The sequence below is a fragment of the Phaenicophaeus curvirostris genome, chromosome 3 (genome assembly GCF_032191515.1).
Source record: "Phaenicophaeus curvirostris isolate KB17595 chromosome 3, BPBGC_Pcur_1.0, whole genome shotgun sequence".
NCBI lineage: Eukaryota > Metazoa > Chordata > Aves > Cuculiformes > Cuculidae > Phaenicophaeus > Phaenicophaeus curvirostris.
In genome coordinates, this window is record NC_091394.1 from 74,726,736 (window position 1) to 74,745,474 (window position 18,739).

At 46.8% G+C, this 18,739-nt stretch overlaps 1 protein-coding gene across 2 annotated transcripts; it reads right to left on the reverse strand.

Moving 5' to 3' along the window:
• Window positions 1-549: 549 nt before the first annotated feature.
• CCNE2 (cyclin E2) lies at window positions 550-12,843 on the reverse strand. Of its 2 annotated transcripts, none has more exons than XM_069854388.1 (11): window positions 12,708-12,843; window positions 12,497-12,602; window positions 12,255-12,314; window positions 10,166-10,317; window positions 8,015-8,150; window positions 5,582-5,728; window positions 4,225-4,320; window positions 3,385-3,519; window positions 2,139-2,250; window positions 1,482-1,636; window positions 550-1,144 (listed from the first exon to the last, which is right to left on the reverse strand). In XM_069854388.1, exons 1-11 carry the CDS (start codon window positions 12,779-12,781, stop codon window positions 1,043-1,045), a joined length of 1,275 nt encoding a protein of 424 aa, XP_069710489.1. In that variant the 5' UTR covers window positions 12,782-12,843; the 3' UTR covers window positions 550-1,042. The 2 variants fall into 2 exon arrangements, with proteins under 2 accessions (XP_069710489.1, XP_069710490.1); XM_069854389.1 differs by having other exon boundaries at window positions 12,497-12,599; window positions 12,708-12,765.
• Window positions 12,844-18,739: the final 5,896 nt, after the last annotated feature.

Sequence of the window (18,739 nt, forward strand, 5' to 3'; positions counted from 1 at the left end):
TACAAACTATACAGAAGGCTGGAAGCAACTTCAGCTGGTCCCACCATGGCTTGTTTGAAGAAGTGAATTCAAGTTTGCTAAAGAGCATGAGTTTTATGTGGACGTGGGGGGCAGTTGATGCTCAGTGTCTGTAGAACTTGTCCCTGGGTGCAGGGCACAGCTAGGAGCATCTGGAAAGAGGGAGGAGGACCTATACCCATCTGTCCTCGGAGTGTCCCTTCATCACAGGAGTGAAGCACCTCATTGGCAGAGGTAGTGAATATTCCAAGGAATACACAGTAGTTAATGCTGTTTATAAGCACTGGTTTATAAGCACAGTCAAAAGCTTAAACTGCTGTTCCAAACATCCTAGTGGCTCACTTGTGTCCATACCCTCTCCTGTTCTTGTTGAAAGTTGGTGGCTTCTTCCTTCCCGGACTGTACTTCCAGTTAAGGTTGGTAAAGTAGCACCCTTGTTGGTGATAATACACTAGAACTGAAGCTTGTGGCAGCCCTCAAGAGTCACCTTAAATAGAGCTAGAATTGGATACAGGGCTAGCAACACTGTAATAACGCAAGGGCAGAGTGGTTTCCCAAATGTAAACTGCTTACCCACTGACCTCTAATACTGCACCTGAGCTTGTGGGTCTCTAACCAAGGGGCCTTAAGCTCTGACCTTACAAGGCAAGACAAGAGAAGCAAGGAGGTAATATGTACAAGCTGTTGTAAACTCCCCTGGAGGACTGGCCCGAGTTAAAGCAAATTTGACATACAAGTTGAGTGTGCAGATTTTGCTAGTCACCCATCTTTAAGAAGTTCTTGAAATGTTGGAATGGTCAGAGTTGAATTAAGTCATATTTGAGAATGGACCAGAGTAGCCTGGGCTCCTGTGGTAGCATGGAGGGAGGCGTGGTCTGTTTTATCAAGTCTGTAGGAAGATGCTAGTCCCTCTTCCATCTGCTGCTCTGATGCTTTTTCTGCCCAAGTCTTGAGAAGCAGTAAAGCAGGAGTTGCCTTTAGCACCAAGCTCCCATTGCTGAAACTCTTCATGGTTGTCCACAGTTCATTTCTTCTCTGTACTTTTGGGAGGGGTTATTATTCCTCCTGTTGGCACTGGTGATAACTGCCCTGGGGCAGTAGATGCTACTGCACTGTTAACTTCTTCCTGTGTATTAGGAGAAGATGGCACAGGTATTAACAGGCAAGCTCTGCTTTTGTTTCACCAGTAAGAGTTAAGATACTAAATAAAAAAAACAAGGCTGTGTAAAGATTATTATCGTTTGAACACTTTAGCACTACCTCTAATCCAGGTTTGCTCCTGGTTTGCCCGTGGTGTGGTTAAACACCGTTGGTTTCTAGCATTATCAAGCAGGAGTGAGAAACAACAAGTTGAGCACCCTGGTTGAGGTGAGCCAGGCCAGGTGCAAGCAGGAACAGATCTGGCCCCCTTGTAGCTGCCTCAGAGGAGCTGAGTGTGTAATGCACACCCCCAAACCACCTACCAGCATGTCCAAGTAATTTGTGTGCGTCTGGATGTTGTGTCGATCTTCCACTGCAACTTTCTTGAAGTTCTTCAGCTTTGCAGGGGATTTTTTGGCCACAGTCACAAAGGGAACCATCCATTCTACACACTCTGAAATGTTGTCCCATTCTAGGCCTAGAGGGTAAAACACACCAAGGGATTGAGGAGTCATGGAGGAGCTGCATAGTGTTCAAATACAGTCATAAATGTTAAATAACAAATAACACTGCAGACAAAAACTCAGGAACACCCTCCCAGAAACTCCCAGCTTTTCCTTATGCTTGTTAGTTAAAAGGGGGGGGGGGGGGGGGGGGGCAGAGGATGGTGAGTAGGGGCTCCTGAGCAGAGCAGCTCTCCAGCCACAAGGGTTCTTGTTGATTCCCTAGGGAGGCTGAAGTGACTTTCTCAGCTTGAGCACAAGACTTTGGTTCACAGGATAAAAACATGCACTGCGCTCACAGGCCCGTGGAGTGCCAAGTGCTGAGCTGAGTTAAATGATTTTTTTTTTTTCCACATTGTAAGAGACAGGCTTGTAGGGATTGGCACAAAGGCTAACTTAAGGGTGACTGATGGCTGGCTGGCTACATTTTAGAAGAAAACAGTAGCCAAATAAGGTGTAGCCAACAGAGCTTCTTACCTGAAGCTTTCTTGACTACTTCAATTGAGGTATAGTGGCAGAGCGCTGCAGCAGCTAGTGTTCGGTACTGGAAGTCCAAAGAATTCACATCCAGAATACACAGGTCTAAAACCTGAGGAAACAAAGAGTGGAAGTTACAAATCTCAACAAGATGATACTGTCATATAACCCTTTCTGAAAAACTGCACTGCCTACAGTCTGTGCTCTGTGTCTCAGCTTTCTAGCATGGATTGACATGCAACTATTATTTTTGGCACTAATTGCAGTTAAAGTGGATCTCTCGGAGTTGTGATGCCAACCAATTTGTACTTTTACCAGTAATGCACAAGACACTTCACTTGCACAAGTTTAAGTGCACCTTTAAACTCCTGGCACAAAAGGTATTTTCCTACATTAAAATATTACCTAGCAGCTCGGTAACTTGGGCAGCTCCGCTCTGCAAGCCCTGCTCAGGCTGGACGCAACCGTGCCCATAAAATTGAAACAGTAGTTTCAAGACAGAACACCGCTTAGTGCCTCCCAGGGGAACCCACGGAAACACTGTTACAGACAATACAGGAATAAACAACTCTATGAAACTGTCTTAAATTATCCACCCTCCTCTTGGAGCTGTTGCCACTGTTTGCTATTTGCAGAACGCTGCAGCAATTAAAAAAAAAAGTATTTCTATTTTTCCAATGTACAGATAAGTCTTAAAATATGTGAGAGCAGGGAGACGAGAAACACATGGGTGCTTCTCCTTAAAACAGACTATGAAGTTCTGTAGCAGTCAAAATCACACTTTCCTTAACAAAGTAACAGGAGAGGTGAAACAAGGGAAGGCATTCGTTAATGGCTTTTGGGACACAAATGTGCAGTTAGAATCATAGAATCATAAGGTTAGAAAAGACCCACCGGATCAAGTCCAACCATTCCTATCAAACACTAAACGATGCCCCTCAGCACCTAGTCCACCTGTCCCTTAAACACCTCAACCCCCTCCGGACAGCCTGTTCCAGTGCTCAATGACCCTTTCTGTGAAAAATTTTTCTGAATGTCCAGCCTAAATCTCCCCTGGCGGAGCTTGAGGCCATTCCCCCTTGTCCTGTCCCGTCACTTGGGAGAAGAGGCCAGCACCCTCCCTCCTACAACCTCCTTTCAGGTAGTTGTAGAGAGCAATGAGGTCTCCCCTCAGCCTCCTCCCAGGAGATTAAAATTGCGCTTTAATCTCTCTAAAAAGCATTTTCCAATGCAGTTTAGTACCTACCTGTGCGATCTGAATGAATTTTTCCTGAGAATACTGAGGTAGCAGTACTTTTGGAACATCCTTCAGAGCATCCACTTGAAGATAGAGATTTAGCCAAGAGATGATTGTCACCGGACAGAGTTCCCATTTTAAAGCCTGTGAATGTTAAACAAATAGGTAAGCACCTCAAGCCGTGCAAGGATAGTTTTATGCTCTGATCTCTTTTCCCATACCTCCTGAGTTTGCTCAGCCTATTGCACAGATCCTCAAAAGACAGTGAAGACTACGGACTATTTCAAATACAAATATTCTTTTTAGATTGCATTCTCACTACTTATTGAACGGGCTGCATTGCAATCAGCACAAATATGTGTCTATCATCTCAATGCACTTTCCTATGCCTGTGCAGCTGGATGTTGTGAATCTTCCCCCTTCACAAGCTGGGAAATTAGAGTATTTCCCTGAGGCTTCCTTCAGGCTAGAGTTTTGTGGTGGTAAAGATGGACCCTTCCCAAGGTGAGGAGCACCAAGTACTGCCAGTTCTTTGCCTGGCTGGCCTTGAGGGCTCCACTCCTGGACAGCAAAGGATGCTGGTAAGTGCATGACGTTACAGCGAGGACCTTCTGGTCTGTCTCATGCCTGGCCGTACCTGGTCAGAATCTTTACTTCCACACAAACATGAGAAATCTGTCTTTTTCTGACAGACACAGATTTCACTCCAGCTGGGGGTTTAGCAATCTACGAAGGCCTCGTTGTTTGGCAGAAAGAGGGACATACTAAACATGATCCTTTTCTAAGCAGATAAATGACATAAAATACAAAGCTCAGCTGAACAGGCATCAAACACAGCAAAGTTATTACCTTTAACATAATGAGTTCCATCCTTATAATATCATCTTCACTGCAAGCACCATCAGTAACATAAGCAAATTCCTGTATTTTAGGAGCGTAGATTTCCTTTAAAGAGAGGAAGGGGAGAAAGCAAAGATTAGAGTGCCTTACAATTCTAAGAAAGCTTGAGAAGGTACTGGCAAATACTTTTGAGTACTATTGTAATATTAACATTTCTTACACCAGAACTGTGTTTTTCTTGTTATAGGAAGTGACTTGAAACTTACAGGGTGAGGAGAAACTAAAAACAAGTAGTTTATATGACATCTGTTGTAAAATTTACTGCAACATTTCTTGCTTTTGGGGAATTAAATCCTGACCAAGCAGTCTCATTTATCCCACTTTATACTCAGCTATTTCACTTGGGGTACGAACATACACTGTCCTACACTCATACAGCACACTGTGGTACTAGAGAAGGCCTGCTGTGCACAGACTGCGCTAATGTCAGTGCCATGTAGTCACATCGATTTAAATTGAAAACCTAGAAAAAGATGAGAGAAAATCCCACAGCCACTGTAGGCAGCAAAATCCACGCTACAGAGATGGACAACAAAAGACATTTGCCAACCTAGTTATGCAAGATGGGGACACTTGTAGGTGAGTGTGTTAGTAAAAGAGGACTTGCCAGCAGAGCTGCTTCTCTACCAGCTGGCTCCATGGCCTGATGCCCCACGCGCTTCCTTAAGACAGCTGCTTGTAGTGCGCTACCTTGACTTTTGGAACAACAGCTAGACTGAGTGTTGGGGGGGGAAGGTGTCCAAATATAAAAACTTAATATTCCAAACCTTCCTCTCAATTCTCTAGCCTACTGTGACCTACATAAAGCAGGCATTCAAAAATACACTCTGGGCTCACAGATGTAGTGTGCAATGTAACAGATCACCATCACTGCATTGATTATGTTACTTTTAAAAGAAAAGAAAAAAACTCAAAACTTTCACTAAATGGGTTTAAAGGGATATCAACTTGATGCAGAGGCAGTTTGAGACTTCAGCTTGGGTTCTTTCCAGTACTACATCCATTCCTGGGACTGATTGCCAATTGCCAGTTTGGAAAGAGACAAAACAAAACTACTCCTAGCACATTTGCATACTTTTTAAGGTTATGTGGTCTCCTTCCTGCAGAGGAAAGGGAGGACAAAGACTACACTCCAAGAGATTGACACAGGCAGGATTAAAGGAAAAGAAAAAAAATTCCCCTTCTGACCTTCAGTGTTGGATGTACTCCACCAATTTAAAAAGGTTCAGGCAGAAGAAATAGAAGTGTTATCAGTCTGTTTAGTTATTCCAAACTTTACATCCTCCTCCCCATAACAGTGTCTTACCTCAAGTTTGGAGGCAATGAATAATGAGGTAATTCCTATGAGCTGAAGCATGCTCTTGTTAATGTTCTTCTGGGTCAACATGAATCTATCAAAAAAGTCTTGAGCTAGGTAGAAGGTTTCCCTGTGGAGTGCATACACCTCGCATACCTACAACAGGAAAAACACACAGACAACTCAGTTTTCCACTATAAAACTCTATGCACACACATTGCAGTATTCAAGCTTTATGAGTAAAGCACAGTATGCACAACTTTATCTTTTGCACACACAAACCATCATGTACATCGATGTGTTAGGACACAGGGGTTAGTATGCGACTGGGAAAAGTATTCCCCATGCTCCCACCTAAACACAGATTGTCTACGATGCACTAATGTACTCGCGAAATGTACTGTTGCATCCAGTTCTCCTAAAAATAAGTCCAAACATTTTTCTGCTGAAAGGAAGCCTCATGAAGAGAGGGGAGAAAAAGATACAGGAGAAAAAATGCAGCAAAAAAGAGCCATTAATTTGCTTGATTTAAGAATACTCTGGGCTCAAACCTCAAGTTGAAGTCATTGAGCAGATCCACCCTGCACTCCTAGCAGGGCTGTCCCAGGTTTTTTAGAATCGCTAGAGAACTTGAAGCAATTAAGCTTAGAAGCTCTGGCCCAAGGTGGCTCTGCTGGCAAGCCAGGAGCACTGCCTGCAGCCCCTCAGGCACACCAACAGCCTCACTAAGCAGGAACAAAACTGCAGGAACGGCCATCTGCTCCGTATAGTCGCGGCTTTCCCTGGCAGGGAGAACTCTTAATACTTGCATTGTATCAAAGTGGTTCAAATGTCAGTTCAACAAAACAGGAAGGGAGACTGCCAGGGCCTGGAGATCTTATGTAGGGGCCTAATTTTTCCTCTAATCCCTAATTAAGTTTAGGTGGGTCTCCTACAGCTCCATCTTATCTCCAACTGTCTCCTTTCCACAACTAGAAACTAGTTAGGCATTTATAAACAACTTATATTCTACGTACAGTCAACAGGAAAGAATATCCATGAAACAGACCACAAATCCAAGTTTCCTGCCCTGCTTCATTATTCCGCTTGGATACAAAGTCACAATAAAATCTCACTACAGGCTGTTTCCTGAGACAGCATTAAAAGCCTATTTGCAAATTAAAACCCTTCCTGAACATCAGAAATGCAAGTAGTTGGCAACGACCCTGCAGCTCATTCTTTTAGAGCTGATCTAATATTTACCAAGTGATGTGCTCCTCTGATATTATTAACTGCTAACATCCCAGTTATAATGATAGCGCAGACAATGTTAGGAGCTACTGGTGGACTCTGAAAGTTGCTAGGATCTTAATCCACTGCACTGTATAGAACCACTGAGCTGGACAACAAGGCCCTTGCTGACATTTTTTTTTTCAAAATAGGATGATTTCCCAAGAGCTCAATATTTTCCAAAAGAAGCAACAAAACACAACCTAATAGCAGTATGCAAATTACACCTCACAGGAAGTAGTGACCTACACAACTGGAATAGTTTTTCAATTCAGACCGTATTTTTTACATAAGAGTGCCACATGCTCCTTCGTTTTCCTGCTATTAGCACTATTCCACCAAGACAGCAAGAGTGCCACTAATGTCTGCTTCCCTGGAGCTCTTGATATGGAATTGGTGAACCCCTGAGGTCTCTTCTGCAGATGGTCAAGGATTGCATGAGTCAGAGGCCGCTTTTGGCAGTGGTGTTTGCACACAATCAATATGGAGCTCTTGGAAACACTTTCCGAGTAAAGCTCTCTATTTGCAACACTAATATTCCTTCACACAGGCTGCCAAGACAGAAAGCTTCCATTTTGTTTGGCAACTGGACTAGTCTGAAGTACAGTAATTAGACTGGAATACAGATACAATTTATTTGCAATCCTTTTCAAATAAGTGCTTGTCTATAACATGAATCTTCAGATGTCAACCACTAACACACTACTTTCTTCTGCTCTCTTGATAGGACAGAATTAAAGTCCCTAATAAGTCAGAAAATAGTGTTAGGGTCTGACATCTAAGGGCCAGTGTGATAACTTCTCAACACTGATGTAGTTGTCTCATGGCTTAGATACAGTCTAAGATGGTCAAGGCAGAGTTTTGTAACTAACTTGTCTATAGTAGCTTCAATACCGGTCTCTCAAAGCTAGATTTCTGCCCTTCCTAAGACTTATCCCAGCAAGAGCAAACATTAAGCACTGTTGCTCACCGTCCTGTGTGGAAGATTCAGCATCTCCTGCCAGGGAAGACCATCAAGAGGATGAAAAACAGTTAGCTCATAACTCCTTTGCTGGAAACCTATTTTAGCATTTACCATACCTTACATTCTGCTATTAGATCTTTATGTTACAGCTGTACTTTTATCTGCCTGCTTCATAGTCATAACATAGCAAAGTAAATAAAGGAACGCACCTCTAAGAGCCAGTCTAACAGTATTGATCTCATGTGAGGTTGCAAACTAGAATGTAGCGATGTGAAATGTTTGCAGTGAACGTATCTGTTCTCCTTCTTCAGGATGTTCAGCCAGACATCTTTGGAATTTCCCCAGCTACAGAGAAGAAATTACACAAAGCATTGTTAAATATACACACACCTCCACAAAAGAAGCATAAAAACATTATTTATTGTTTACAGACATTGAGGAACAAAAAGAAACATCACGCATACTAAAAGATCCTTATGGTAATTAGAAAACTGCAGGTACATTTTGAACACTTTATCTCTGCAGCAGCACTTGGCCAAGATGACCAGCAATTCCAGTTTCATAGAACAATCAATAAAACTGAACGTGGGCGCCCTAAAGTTGCACATGGAAACAGTGTTTCCTATTTTGCCAGAGTTATGTGGCTATCCAGAGACCAAGATAAAAATCAAAACTTCCCCATAAAAAAAGGGAAGAAACCAGCCCACTCCCTGAGAAATTCAGAGCACACGCAAAGTGGTCCGGTTCAGTTTGAGAAAAACATTTACAGATGGTGTTTAAAAGTCACTCATCCATGCCTACCTTGAGGCTCAGAAACAGTCTGTTGTGAGACAAACTGAGTTCTTGTTTATTGACAACTTATAGTTTATTAGCACTCAAGACTGCCTGGGAAGATGTTTATATCATTAATATGGACAACTTTTAATTTGTAGTTATTGTTATTATGAATTGATGTGTTTTTTTCTTAGACGTACTTCTCATCCTACAGTTCCTAAGGGGGACAGCATGTTAATCAACACAACACTGATTTCCTACTGAAATTTTTTTAGTTATACATTTACCTTTCCCTGAGCAGAAGCAGAGACTAAACAGGCCTGATCACTGGTATCACCCGCAAATTCTAACCTAGATCAGATCCATTCTGCAGCCATCACAAGTTAAAAGCTGGAGAGATACTTGCTTGTTTAATGCACAAGTCTCCCCATTTAAGCAGGCAGGCATCAATAAATCTCCTATTATGAGCCTCAGTTAGGAAAACATTAGTAAGGGAGAGAGTGTAAATGACCCTCATTGGAAAGGATGGAGCTCAGCTTTACCAGGTGCCTATTGACAAGAGGTGAATATCAAGAATTAAACTCCTAACATGGAATTCTATATCTGAATGTATCTTTGGGGTCCAGAAGTTTCCAAAAAAATGCTAAAGGAGTGTGTGAGATTCACTTATTCATCATCCTCTTTCATTTTTTTATTATACTGAAAACAAAGTACTTTGCGCTAAGCTTTCCAACATGTACACAAAAACGCAACGGAGAAGAGAAGAATTCAGCAGGCTTGGGAGTGACAATGAAAGAGAAGAGCAGTTGCGTTTAAAATTCAGTGAAAGGGAGTGTAAGATATCGATTGTTTTGCACTGAGGCAAACCACCACCATGCAGCATCTCCCAGACCTGACCAAGTTTTAGCCAGAAAAACTAAAAAAAAGAAACAGTTTAGAGGGTAAGGTTCTCCGAGAGCAATACTTTGTGTTCTGCTTCTCTTCTCATTCACCTCAGCCTAAGTTTTCCCTAATGCGTTACACTAAACTTAACATCTCTTTTCATTAGGCACCAGGCTAATAGAAACAATCGGTGCACTTATCTAACATACCTGAACGGCTAAGAAATTCAGAAGCTGAAAAATCCAACTTAATCAGCTACTCTATCCCTTTGCAGAAGGGAAATTTTATCTAGAGCTCTGACTGCACCAAGCATACTGCACTGGATAAGCAAGCTTCCTGCACTGCGACATCGCCACAAGTTTATTTGTACATTTTTAAGTCCTTAAAAGAAAACTTTGCTTAGTATTTTGGTCATTCAGTTCCAGCAGCACTGAAAGAAGTTTAGTTTAAGCATTACATGCCTCTTAAAAAGTCAACTCTGAAAGGTGAAAATTATCTGTCTGGTGCATTTATAAGGTTGAGGGGCTGGGGGAAACCACACAATTTCTGCCTTTTTTTTGGACTGTGGGATGAGAAGACAAGTTGAAGTACAGGTCGAATACCACCCACTATCATGCAAACAAAACAACACAACAACAGATTTAACTACAGTAGTTCAGCATATTTGATAGAACATCAGCAGCTGCCATGTGTGGTAAACTTACTTGAGCTCTGGCAAAGGTGACGGATTTATGAAGAGGTTTCTGAACCTGTATTTTTTAAATCTTGAGAAGTCAGTGGTTACTGATTCTTTGTGAGGCGTTTCAATAATTATGCAAGGCGAGATGCCTCCTGTTATTGTGGGCGGCCAACAGCTCTGCAACATAAACAAGGTAACTTTTAAATGCTGATTCTACTACGAGAGCAAGAAAGGCAAGAAGATTACAGTAACAACAACAATATAGGTAACATATGTTAGTCTTTTACACCTCAGCATCAATTCAAGTGCTGAAACCAAGAAAAGACAGATTTAATGCCAATGAAGCCCTTCGTAGTCAAGGCAGAACATGTATAAACAAATCCGATATATTTCAGAAACTCATCTTTGAGGAAGAAAACTGTCTTTAGTTTACAAACCCACAAGTAACATATCCATTGTTTGAGCTGCTCAGCTGCAGTACATAAGGCAAAGGTACTCTCTGCTACTGAAACCCAGGAGATTAGGTTGCTGGTCCTATCTACTTATCTACTAGGGGAGGCGGGGGGAAGAAAGGACAGGGTGGAGGTTCTACTGTCTCTCAGTGGAAATTGAGCAACTTGTTATCTTTCCAATTAAGCACTCCAGAGAGGAGCCACCCATCTCCACTAGAAAGCCAGATACCCACTCAGCCAGCAGCAGCTGTGAACTATCTCTCAGCCTGCCAGTGTCAAATATGGGATGCAATGACTCAAAAGAAGAAGAACCCAAAGTTATTCACCGGAAATCTTTAAAGAAAGAATTCTAGATTACTTTAATTCTGTAACTTGTTTCACTAACGCTTATTTGGTTGTACATAACCATTTCAAGTAGGGACATACCAAATGCATGGAGCATATGCAGTGCTGTAATGGCTGACAGCCTTCAAAATGGTGACACAGAACTTTAATTATACTATGTGGAGCTGGGGGAGATCCCGTTCCAAAAGAATGGCAACACCTGCCCCTGTATGCAGTATCCTTTCCTATACGGCTGTTTTGCAAGGTAAACTATGTAAGATTTTCTTAGTATATCTAAACCTACCTACAGCCAGACTAAAGTACGCTAAGGGTGAATTTACGTATTTCAGCAGAACTGATCTTAACAGGACAGAGCCACAACAAAAGGGAGAACCAGCTCATGTAATCATCACTGCCTTCCTTCTTTCATTGGGTTTGATGCTTGTGAGACCCTCTGCTGGGTTGATTAAACTCACTAACCCAGGAGAACACTAACCCATTCTGTAGTACCAAATTATTACAACAACCTGAACATGGATACTGCTTTATTTAAAGAGTATCAAAAAAGAAGCAAGGCAGAGGATGGAGTGTGTGGCCAGCTACTAAGAAAGGAAAGAAAGAGGAGCAGGATTCACCCCCCCTTTCAACAAAAGTAAGTTGTGGCACCCAGTTTCACCCCAAATACAGCTGACATGCAGACATTCTGCAAAGACAACTGCACAATCAGAAGAGTTTTGCTTCACCATAGTTAATGTTTCATTCGCTTTAAAAACAGAATAACTGAAAACAACATTGTTTGCAATAGAAAGTGACATTATTTTACTAACACACTTTAAAATAAACAACTGTAAATCACCGAATTTAGTTTAGGAGGAGCCTATGTTAGTTAAAATAGATTCCTAGGTTGATATAAAAGAACTGTTAAATCAAAGTTAAGTGGGCCTGCACAGTTATGAGTCATCTTAATTTAAATGGCCATGAAACCACACCTTAAGCTAAAACAAGTGCAATGATCTTGTTTGGACTTGCCTCTAGGCCTTACCTGCTCTGCACACGGAATTATTCTGAAATATCTGATTTTATTTTCATTTTTACACCTAGCCTTACCTTGCAGTGGTTTCTACACTGAAGGACCCTTTATCTGCAACAAAGCCATGTGTAAAGAAGCAAAAATGTATAAGAAGATGTTAAGGATCAGAGATCCTGTAGTTTTTAGTATCTGGAAGTAGCAACCCTCTTTAATACTTTCTGTTGTGGAACACATGATTTTTCACCCACTGTACAAACAAGATGGACTCCCTCACCCAGTTTGAACTGGTAATCATTGAATTGAATTACCTTAATTTCATATTGGTGCTTTCTAGCAATTTTCTCATCTTCTCTTTCCTTTGTCTCCTCCTGGGAACAGAAGCACACAATCAATACACCAACAACGGTCAGCACACCCACATCTAAAGCTAAAGTGAATCACTGCTACTCTTGCCATGCTGTCTAATGAAGCAGAATAACGATTCTCCCATACAAATTTAATGGAAAACTTTCAATATTATTAAACTGTTCAAACTGCCCAAACTGATCACCTCTGCTGTTCTCCTTTTTCTGGTCTGGAGACGTTCTGGTGCCTGCAGTTCTTTCGGAGAGTCTCCTTGACATGACAGTGGCTGCTGCTTGGCTTGCAATCGGCTGCTGTGAAGAGCAAAACAAATGTAGATATTAGGAGAGCAGCAGTTATTAGATGGATGTGGATAAGCTTGGTGCATTATGGTAATGCACACAATGGTAACACTTTACCTGCGTCTTGACATCTTCTTTGGGTTGCAGGATCTGTACCTGAACCAAAGGAATAACACATGGTTAGTTAACATCTTCTCAGGAAGCTGGGACCAAGTTCCATACTTCACAATCTAAGATGCATCAGAAGCAGGAGTTTTCTTTACACAACTGAAACGGGGAGGGGGGGGGCTGGGGAGTTGAGGTGCTGGTACAAGTAACGCTCAAGCAAAGGATGTCATGGTTTCAATACAGGACAGGGGATGATGTGATTGAGAGCAGCCCTGCAGAGAAGGACTTGAGGGTGCTCATTAGTGAGAAGCTCAACATGAGCCAGCAATGTGCACTCACAGCCCAGAAGGCCAACCACAACCTAGGCTGCATCAAAAGAACCATGGCCGGCAGGTCAAGGGACATGATTTTGCCCCTTTATTCCTCTCTTGTGAGACCTCATCTGGAGCATTATGTCCAGCTCTGGAATCCTCAACATAAGAAGGATGTGGACCTGTTGGCATGGGCCCAGAGGAGCGATACAAGGATGATCAGAGGGCTGGAGCACCTCCCATACTAGGACAGGCTGAGGGAGTTCGGGTTTTTCAGCCTGGAGAAGAGAAGGCTCCAAGGAGATCTTAGAGCGACCTTCCAGTAGCTGAAGGAGCTACAAGAAAGCTGGGCAGGGACTTTTTACAAAGGCTTGTGGTGACAGGATGAGGGAGGAATGACATAAATTGGAGAGGGCAAGATTTAGACTAGACATAAGGAGGAACTTCTTCAGGATGGAGGTGGTGAGGCACTGGCACAGGTTGCCCAGGGAAGCTGTGGCTGCCCCATCCCTGGAGGTGTTCGGGGCCGGGCTGGATGGGGCCTTGGGCAGCCTGGGCTGGTGGGAGATGTCCCTGCCCACGGCAGGGGGGGCGGCACTGGATGATCTTTAAGGTCCCTTCCCACCCGACCCCTTCCACGGTCCCTCGGCGTTCGGCCGGGAGCAGAGCCGGGGCTCAGGCCGTGAGGGGCCGCGACCCCCAACCGCCCCCCCTCCCCCCCCGGGCCGCGCTCCCGCCGCGCCGGTTCCGCGCCAAATCGCGGCGGGCGGGGAGCGGGATGGGCGGGAAGGGGCGCCCGCCGCCCCCAGGGACCGAGACCCCCTCCTCCTCCTCCTCCGCCGCCGCCTCCTCCTCCTCGACCCCCGTGGCGGGGCGCGGGACCCTCCCCCGCGCTCCCGCCTCGCCGGGCTCCCTCCAAAACCTGAAGGCGGGAGGAGGGAGCCTGGCGGGACGGCGGCTCCGCAGCCGCGACAGGCAGCCCTGCCCGGGGGGGACACGGGGAGGGAACCCCGCGCAAGGGGACAAGAGGGGCACACTCGACAGAGGACCCTGGGAAGAAAGAGGGGGACACAGGATCCCCCCACACGGGGGAGGAGGGGGGGCAGAACCCGTGCACGAGGGGACAAGGGGGGGAGATGGAAGCCCCGCATAAGGGGACAGGGACACAGGACCCCGGCACACGGGGACACAAGGCGGGGAGGTGGGGGGAGAGAGGACAGGATCCCCGCACACGGGGACAAGAAGGGGGGACATAGGATCCCAGCGCAAGGGGACGGGGGGGGGGGGGGGCAGAGGATCCCCACACAAGGGGACAAGGGGGAGAGGACAGGACCCCCGCACATGAGGGCAAAGGGAGGGGTGTGGGGGGGACACAGGACAGGAGCCCCGCACACGGGGACAAGGAGGGGACACAGGATCCCAGCACAAGGGGACAAGGCGGGGGGGGGGACACAAGACCCCCGCACCAGGGGGGCAGCCGCTGAGCGCCGCCGCTGCTGGCGGGAGCCGCCGGTCGGGGTCAGCCCGCCAAGCGCCTTCCCCGCCCCCACGCGCCCGTCTCCCTCCAAAACGCGGCAGCCCGGCAGCCCGCACCCGCCCGCGGCACCGGGCGGTGATGGCGGGATCCCCGCACGCCGCCCCGCGCCCGGACACCGAACCGCGGCGGCCGCCCTCCCTGCCTCCCTTCAGACCGAGCGCCGCCGAGTCCCCCCGCGCCGCCCGCCGCGTCCCCCCCACCCCGCCGCCAGCCCCGGCCCCGCGCACCTCCGCCGCCCGGGCCGCGCTGCTCAGCTGGCGCCGGCGCCAACCCGCTATATAGCGGCCCCGCCGCGCATGTGCGAGGCGGCAGCGCCCGCTCCCGCCCGCGCCCAGCGCCGCCCACCCGCCCGCGGGATCCCGCCGCCCGCACCGACACCCGCCGGCTGCCACGGGCCCGGCAGCGGCAGCGAGAGCGGCAGCGGCGGTAGCGGCATCAGCAGCAGCGCCCGTGCCGGTGTCAGTGTCGGTATCGGTGCCGGTGTCGGCAGCAGCAGCGCCAGTGCCAGTGTCAGTAGCAGCAGCAGCAGCAGCGCCGGTGCCGGTGTCAGTAGCAGCAGCAGCAGCGCCGGTGCCAGCGTCAGTGTCGGTATGAGCAGCAGCAGCAACGGTACCGGTGTCAGTGTCGGTAGCAGCAGCGCCGGTGCCGGTGTCAGTGCCGGTATGAGCAGCAGCAGCGCCGGTGCCGGTGTCGGTGCCGGTATGAGCAGCAGCGGTGCCGGTGTCGGTGTCGGTATGAGCAGCAGCGGTGCCGGTGTCGGTGTCGGTGCCGGTATGAGCAGCAGCGGTGCCGGTGTCAGTGCCGGCATGAGCAGCAGCAGCAGCGGCGGCGCCGGTGCCGGCAGCCCCCGTGCCGGCCGGGATCCCTCCCCTCCGGGCGGGGCCGCCCCCGCGGCCAATGGGAGCGCGCGGCGCGCCGGCAGCGTGCGGCGGCGGCCGAATGTAAACACGGCCCTGTCAGCGGGGCCTCCCCGGCTCGAGCGCAGCCTCCGAGGCTCCCGCGGCCCCGCACCGGCACCTTTCCTCGCCTGCCGGCCGGGCACAACCGCCCCCGGGGGCTGCGGAGCCCCGGGGGGGCCGGACCCACCGCGGGAATGAGCACCCTGCAGAAAAACTGCTCTGGCAGGAGGCCGTGAGCACTCCCTGCCAGGCACAGCACCGAACAGCAAGGGTTGCATGAAGCTTAATTAATAAGTATCACAGAACCATAGAACAGTTTGGGGTGAAAGGGACCTTAAAGATCATCCAGTTCCACGCTCCCTGCCATGGGCAGCAACACCTCCCACCAGCCCAGGCTGCCCAAGGCCCCATCCAGCCTGGCCTTGAACACCTCCAGGGATGGGGCAGCCACGGCTTCCCTGGGAAACTTGTTCCAGTGGCCTCACTGCTCTCATGGTGAAGAAATTCTACCTTGTGTCTAGTCTAAATCTGCCCCTCTCCAGTTTATACCCATTGCCCCTCATCCTATTACTACATGCCTTTGTAAACAGTCCCTCCCCAGCTTTCTTGTAGCCCCTTCACCTACTGGAAGGTCACTCTAAGGTCTCCTTGGAGCCTTCTCTTCTCCAGGCTGAACAACCCCAACTCCCTCAGCCTGTCCTTGTATGGGAGGTGCTCCAGCCCTCTGATAATCCTTGTAGCCCTCCTCTGGAGCCATTGCAACAGCTCCATATCCTTCATACGCTGAGGATTCCAGAACTGGACATAATGCTCCAGATGAGATCTCGCAAGAGAGGAATAGAGATGCAGCATCATGTCCCTTGACCTTCTGGCCATGCTTCTTTTGATGCAGCCCAGGACACGATTGGCCTTCTGGGCTGCAAGCTCTCATTGCAGGCTCATGTCGAGCTTCTCATCAGTCAGCACCCCCAACTCCTTCTCAGCTGGCCAGCTCTCAGTCACATCATCTCCCATTCTGTATTGAAACCTTAAAAAAGAAATAAAATCCACACTGCCCCAGAAGCAACCGACCCCTCAGTACTACATGCTTGTTACAGAAATACTCAGAGTGCACCCTGTTCTTTAAAACACCCGTGCCAGGGGCAGCCCCTCACCTTAGCACAGGGGATCTGCGGCCATTCTGCTGATAGGAGGGAATTGGTCCTTTCCGTCTCCTCTCCTGCAATACAGAGCACACCAGCTACAAAACAGCGCAAAGAGAAGCTGCAGCTGCCTTCAAGTAAACCCACCTCATCATTGTTTTGGCTTCTGCTTTTTCTTTTCCCATGTGTAATGCTATTAAAGAGTAAACACAAGTTTCAACTCCAAATATGTATTATAGTAATTAAGCGTGACAACCCGGTTTTAGTGTTCACCTTCTTAGAGCTTTGACATTTTAAAGGGCAAGATAAAAGGCAGCACAGCCCACCAAAGGCAGAGATGCTACACCAGGGTCTCTAAGAGCAGTTTGAAGGTCAGGAGCTTTGGGCAGCAAAGGCCATGTCTCAGCTGTGTGTGTCTACAGCAATGATTCCCGCAGACTTCAAGTAAAGCAGCATGCATAAAAGGTGTGTGAGATGGATGTTGTAGTCACTCAGCCTCCTCAGCTCTGAAAAAAATGCCCCTTCCAGTCCTTATCATGAAGAAATCTGCTAGGTGTGTCTCAAAAGGCACATAAAAAAACACAAACCACTGTAATCTGCTCAAGCCCACTGGGATTTAGGAACAATGTTTGTCAACTGTCAATATCGCACTAGCTTATGTCAAGAAGTCTAACTGATTTTCCTTCTTCACCAACCCCTGTGCTGGATGTCCTGTCTGCAGCATAAAAATATAACAACACCCACCTTCCTTGTGTTTTCCAGCATTGCTTCACCATTGAGGTCAGGCCTCCTGTTTCCTTCAGTAGAGGGCCCACATTCTCCCTAGTTCTTCCTTTCGTCACTGACATACCTAGTTCAACAACGTAGTTCAGGTTGCCTAAACTGGACGTAGCCTTCAGGAGGTACCTCTGTTAGTTATTTCCACCAAAGTCCTTGAGCAAGATACATCCTGCTGTCTCCAAGTGCATCTCCTGTTCCACCAGCCAAAAAGAGCAGGTGGTCTCCTGAATTTGAGCAAACCTGACTTAGCTCTAACCTTGGGCCTTTGACTGACTTGCTGAAGTTTAAACCCAACCACAGGTGACTTGTTAAAAAGAACTGGAACTTCATGAAGGGACTAGCAAGAAAGGAGAGAATATTTTTCCTTAAAAAAACCTCCATGCCTCATAGATGTCAAATTAGGGCTTGGAGACAGTCAGACTCCAGGCAATGAAGCAATTTTGGTCCATCAGGAACAAATTCCATGGCACATTGTGAAAGCAGAGTAAATAGTAGCTAGAACTCCGATCAGGTTGGCCAGCACAGAGACTATAATGACTATGCTGCTCATTTTTCCACATCTTTTGATGTGAGCTGCTGCAGGTTGCGTGCCACCATAGTTGTGGTTTTGCCTCAGTAGTGGCAAATGTACCAGGTCCCATAAGCCCTCTCCACTCTGCCAGCACCTTTTCCCATGAATTTTCATCAGTACATAAACAGACCCTTAGAAGCTAGCAAGTAATAAAATCCTGCTGCAGACAATGAAATTATGATTTTAATGCAAGCTAACACATTGATCTTTTGATGTGGCAATAAAAACAAAGTGACTTAGTCCACACTGGGACATTTCCAAGCATGCTAACACCAGTATGTCTTCTTTCATTATGTGGATGCCTCCTTAGGGGGGATGAGTGTAAAAGAGAGGAGGTATTTTAATCTTCTAGAACCACATTAAAACTGCTAAGCAGTATTTGTGCTAGGATCTGGTAAGTCCTCTTAGATTAGTCCAGTGGTATTTGTTGTTTGTTTTTGGGTTTTTTTAATTAAAATTATCACTTCTAGATATATTCCACAGTAAGTGTGAACCCAACAGGAAAGGCAGGAATTACAGGACCTTTCTTACAAGCTTACACAGTTGAAGCTGCTTTTCTTGGTTATCCCATTATGGATCTCTTTGAAGGAGCCCAGAGTCTACTAGGGATCTATGAAGCACAGACAAAAAGTTATGAGGTTGAATCCATTTACCAAGCGTGCTGAATATTGCCCTTCTAGAACTTCTGAACCTACCTGGTTGTTCCCAAGGAAGGGAGCAGTATTTAATTATAAACATTTGCATGCTGTTCCACTGTGATCCAGCACAAAACACAGACAACCACCCCTGTATTCCTACCTT

What these genes read in the sequence shown, in the direction of transcription:
- CCNE2 (XM_069854388.1), bottom strand. Translation starts at nt 12,781, where the DNA reads ATGTTAACTAACCATGTGTTATTCCTTTGGTTCAGGTACAGATCCTGC. An exon ending in AAGAAGATGTCAAGACGCAG is followed by an intron (nt 12,603 to 12,707) that starts GTAAAGTGTTAC and finishes TGCTCTTCACAG; the next exon opens with CAGCCGATTGCAAGCCAAGC. An exon ending in TCACCTTTGCCAGAGCTCAA is followed by an intron (nt 8,151 to 10,165) that starts GTAAGTTTACCA and finishes TCTTCTCTGTAG; the next exon opens with CTGGGGAAATTCCAAAGATG.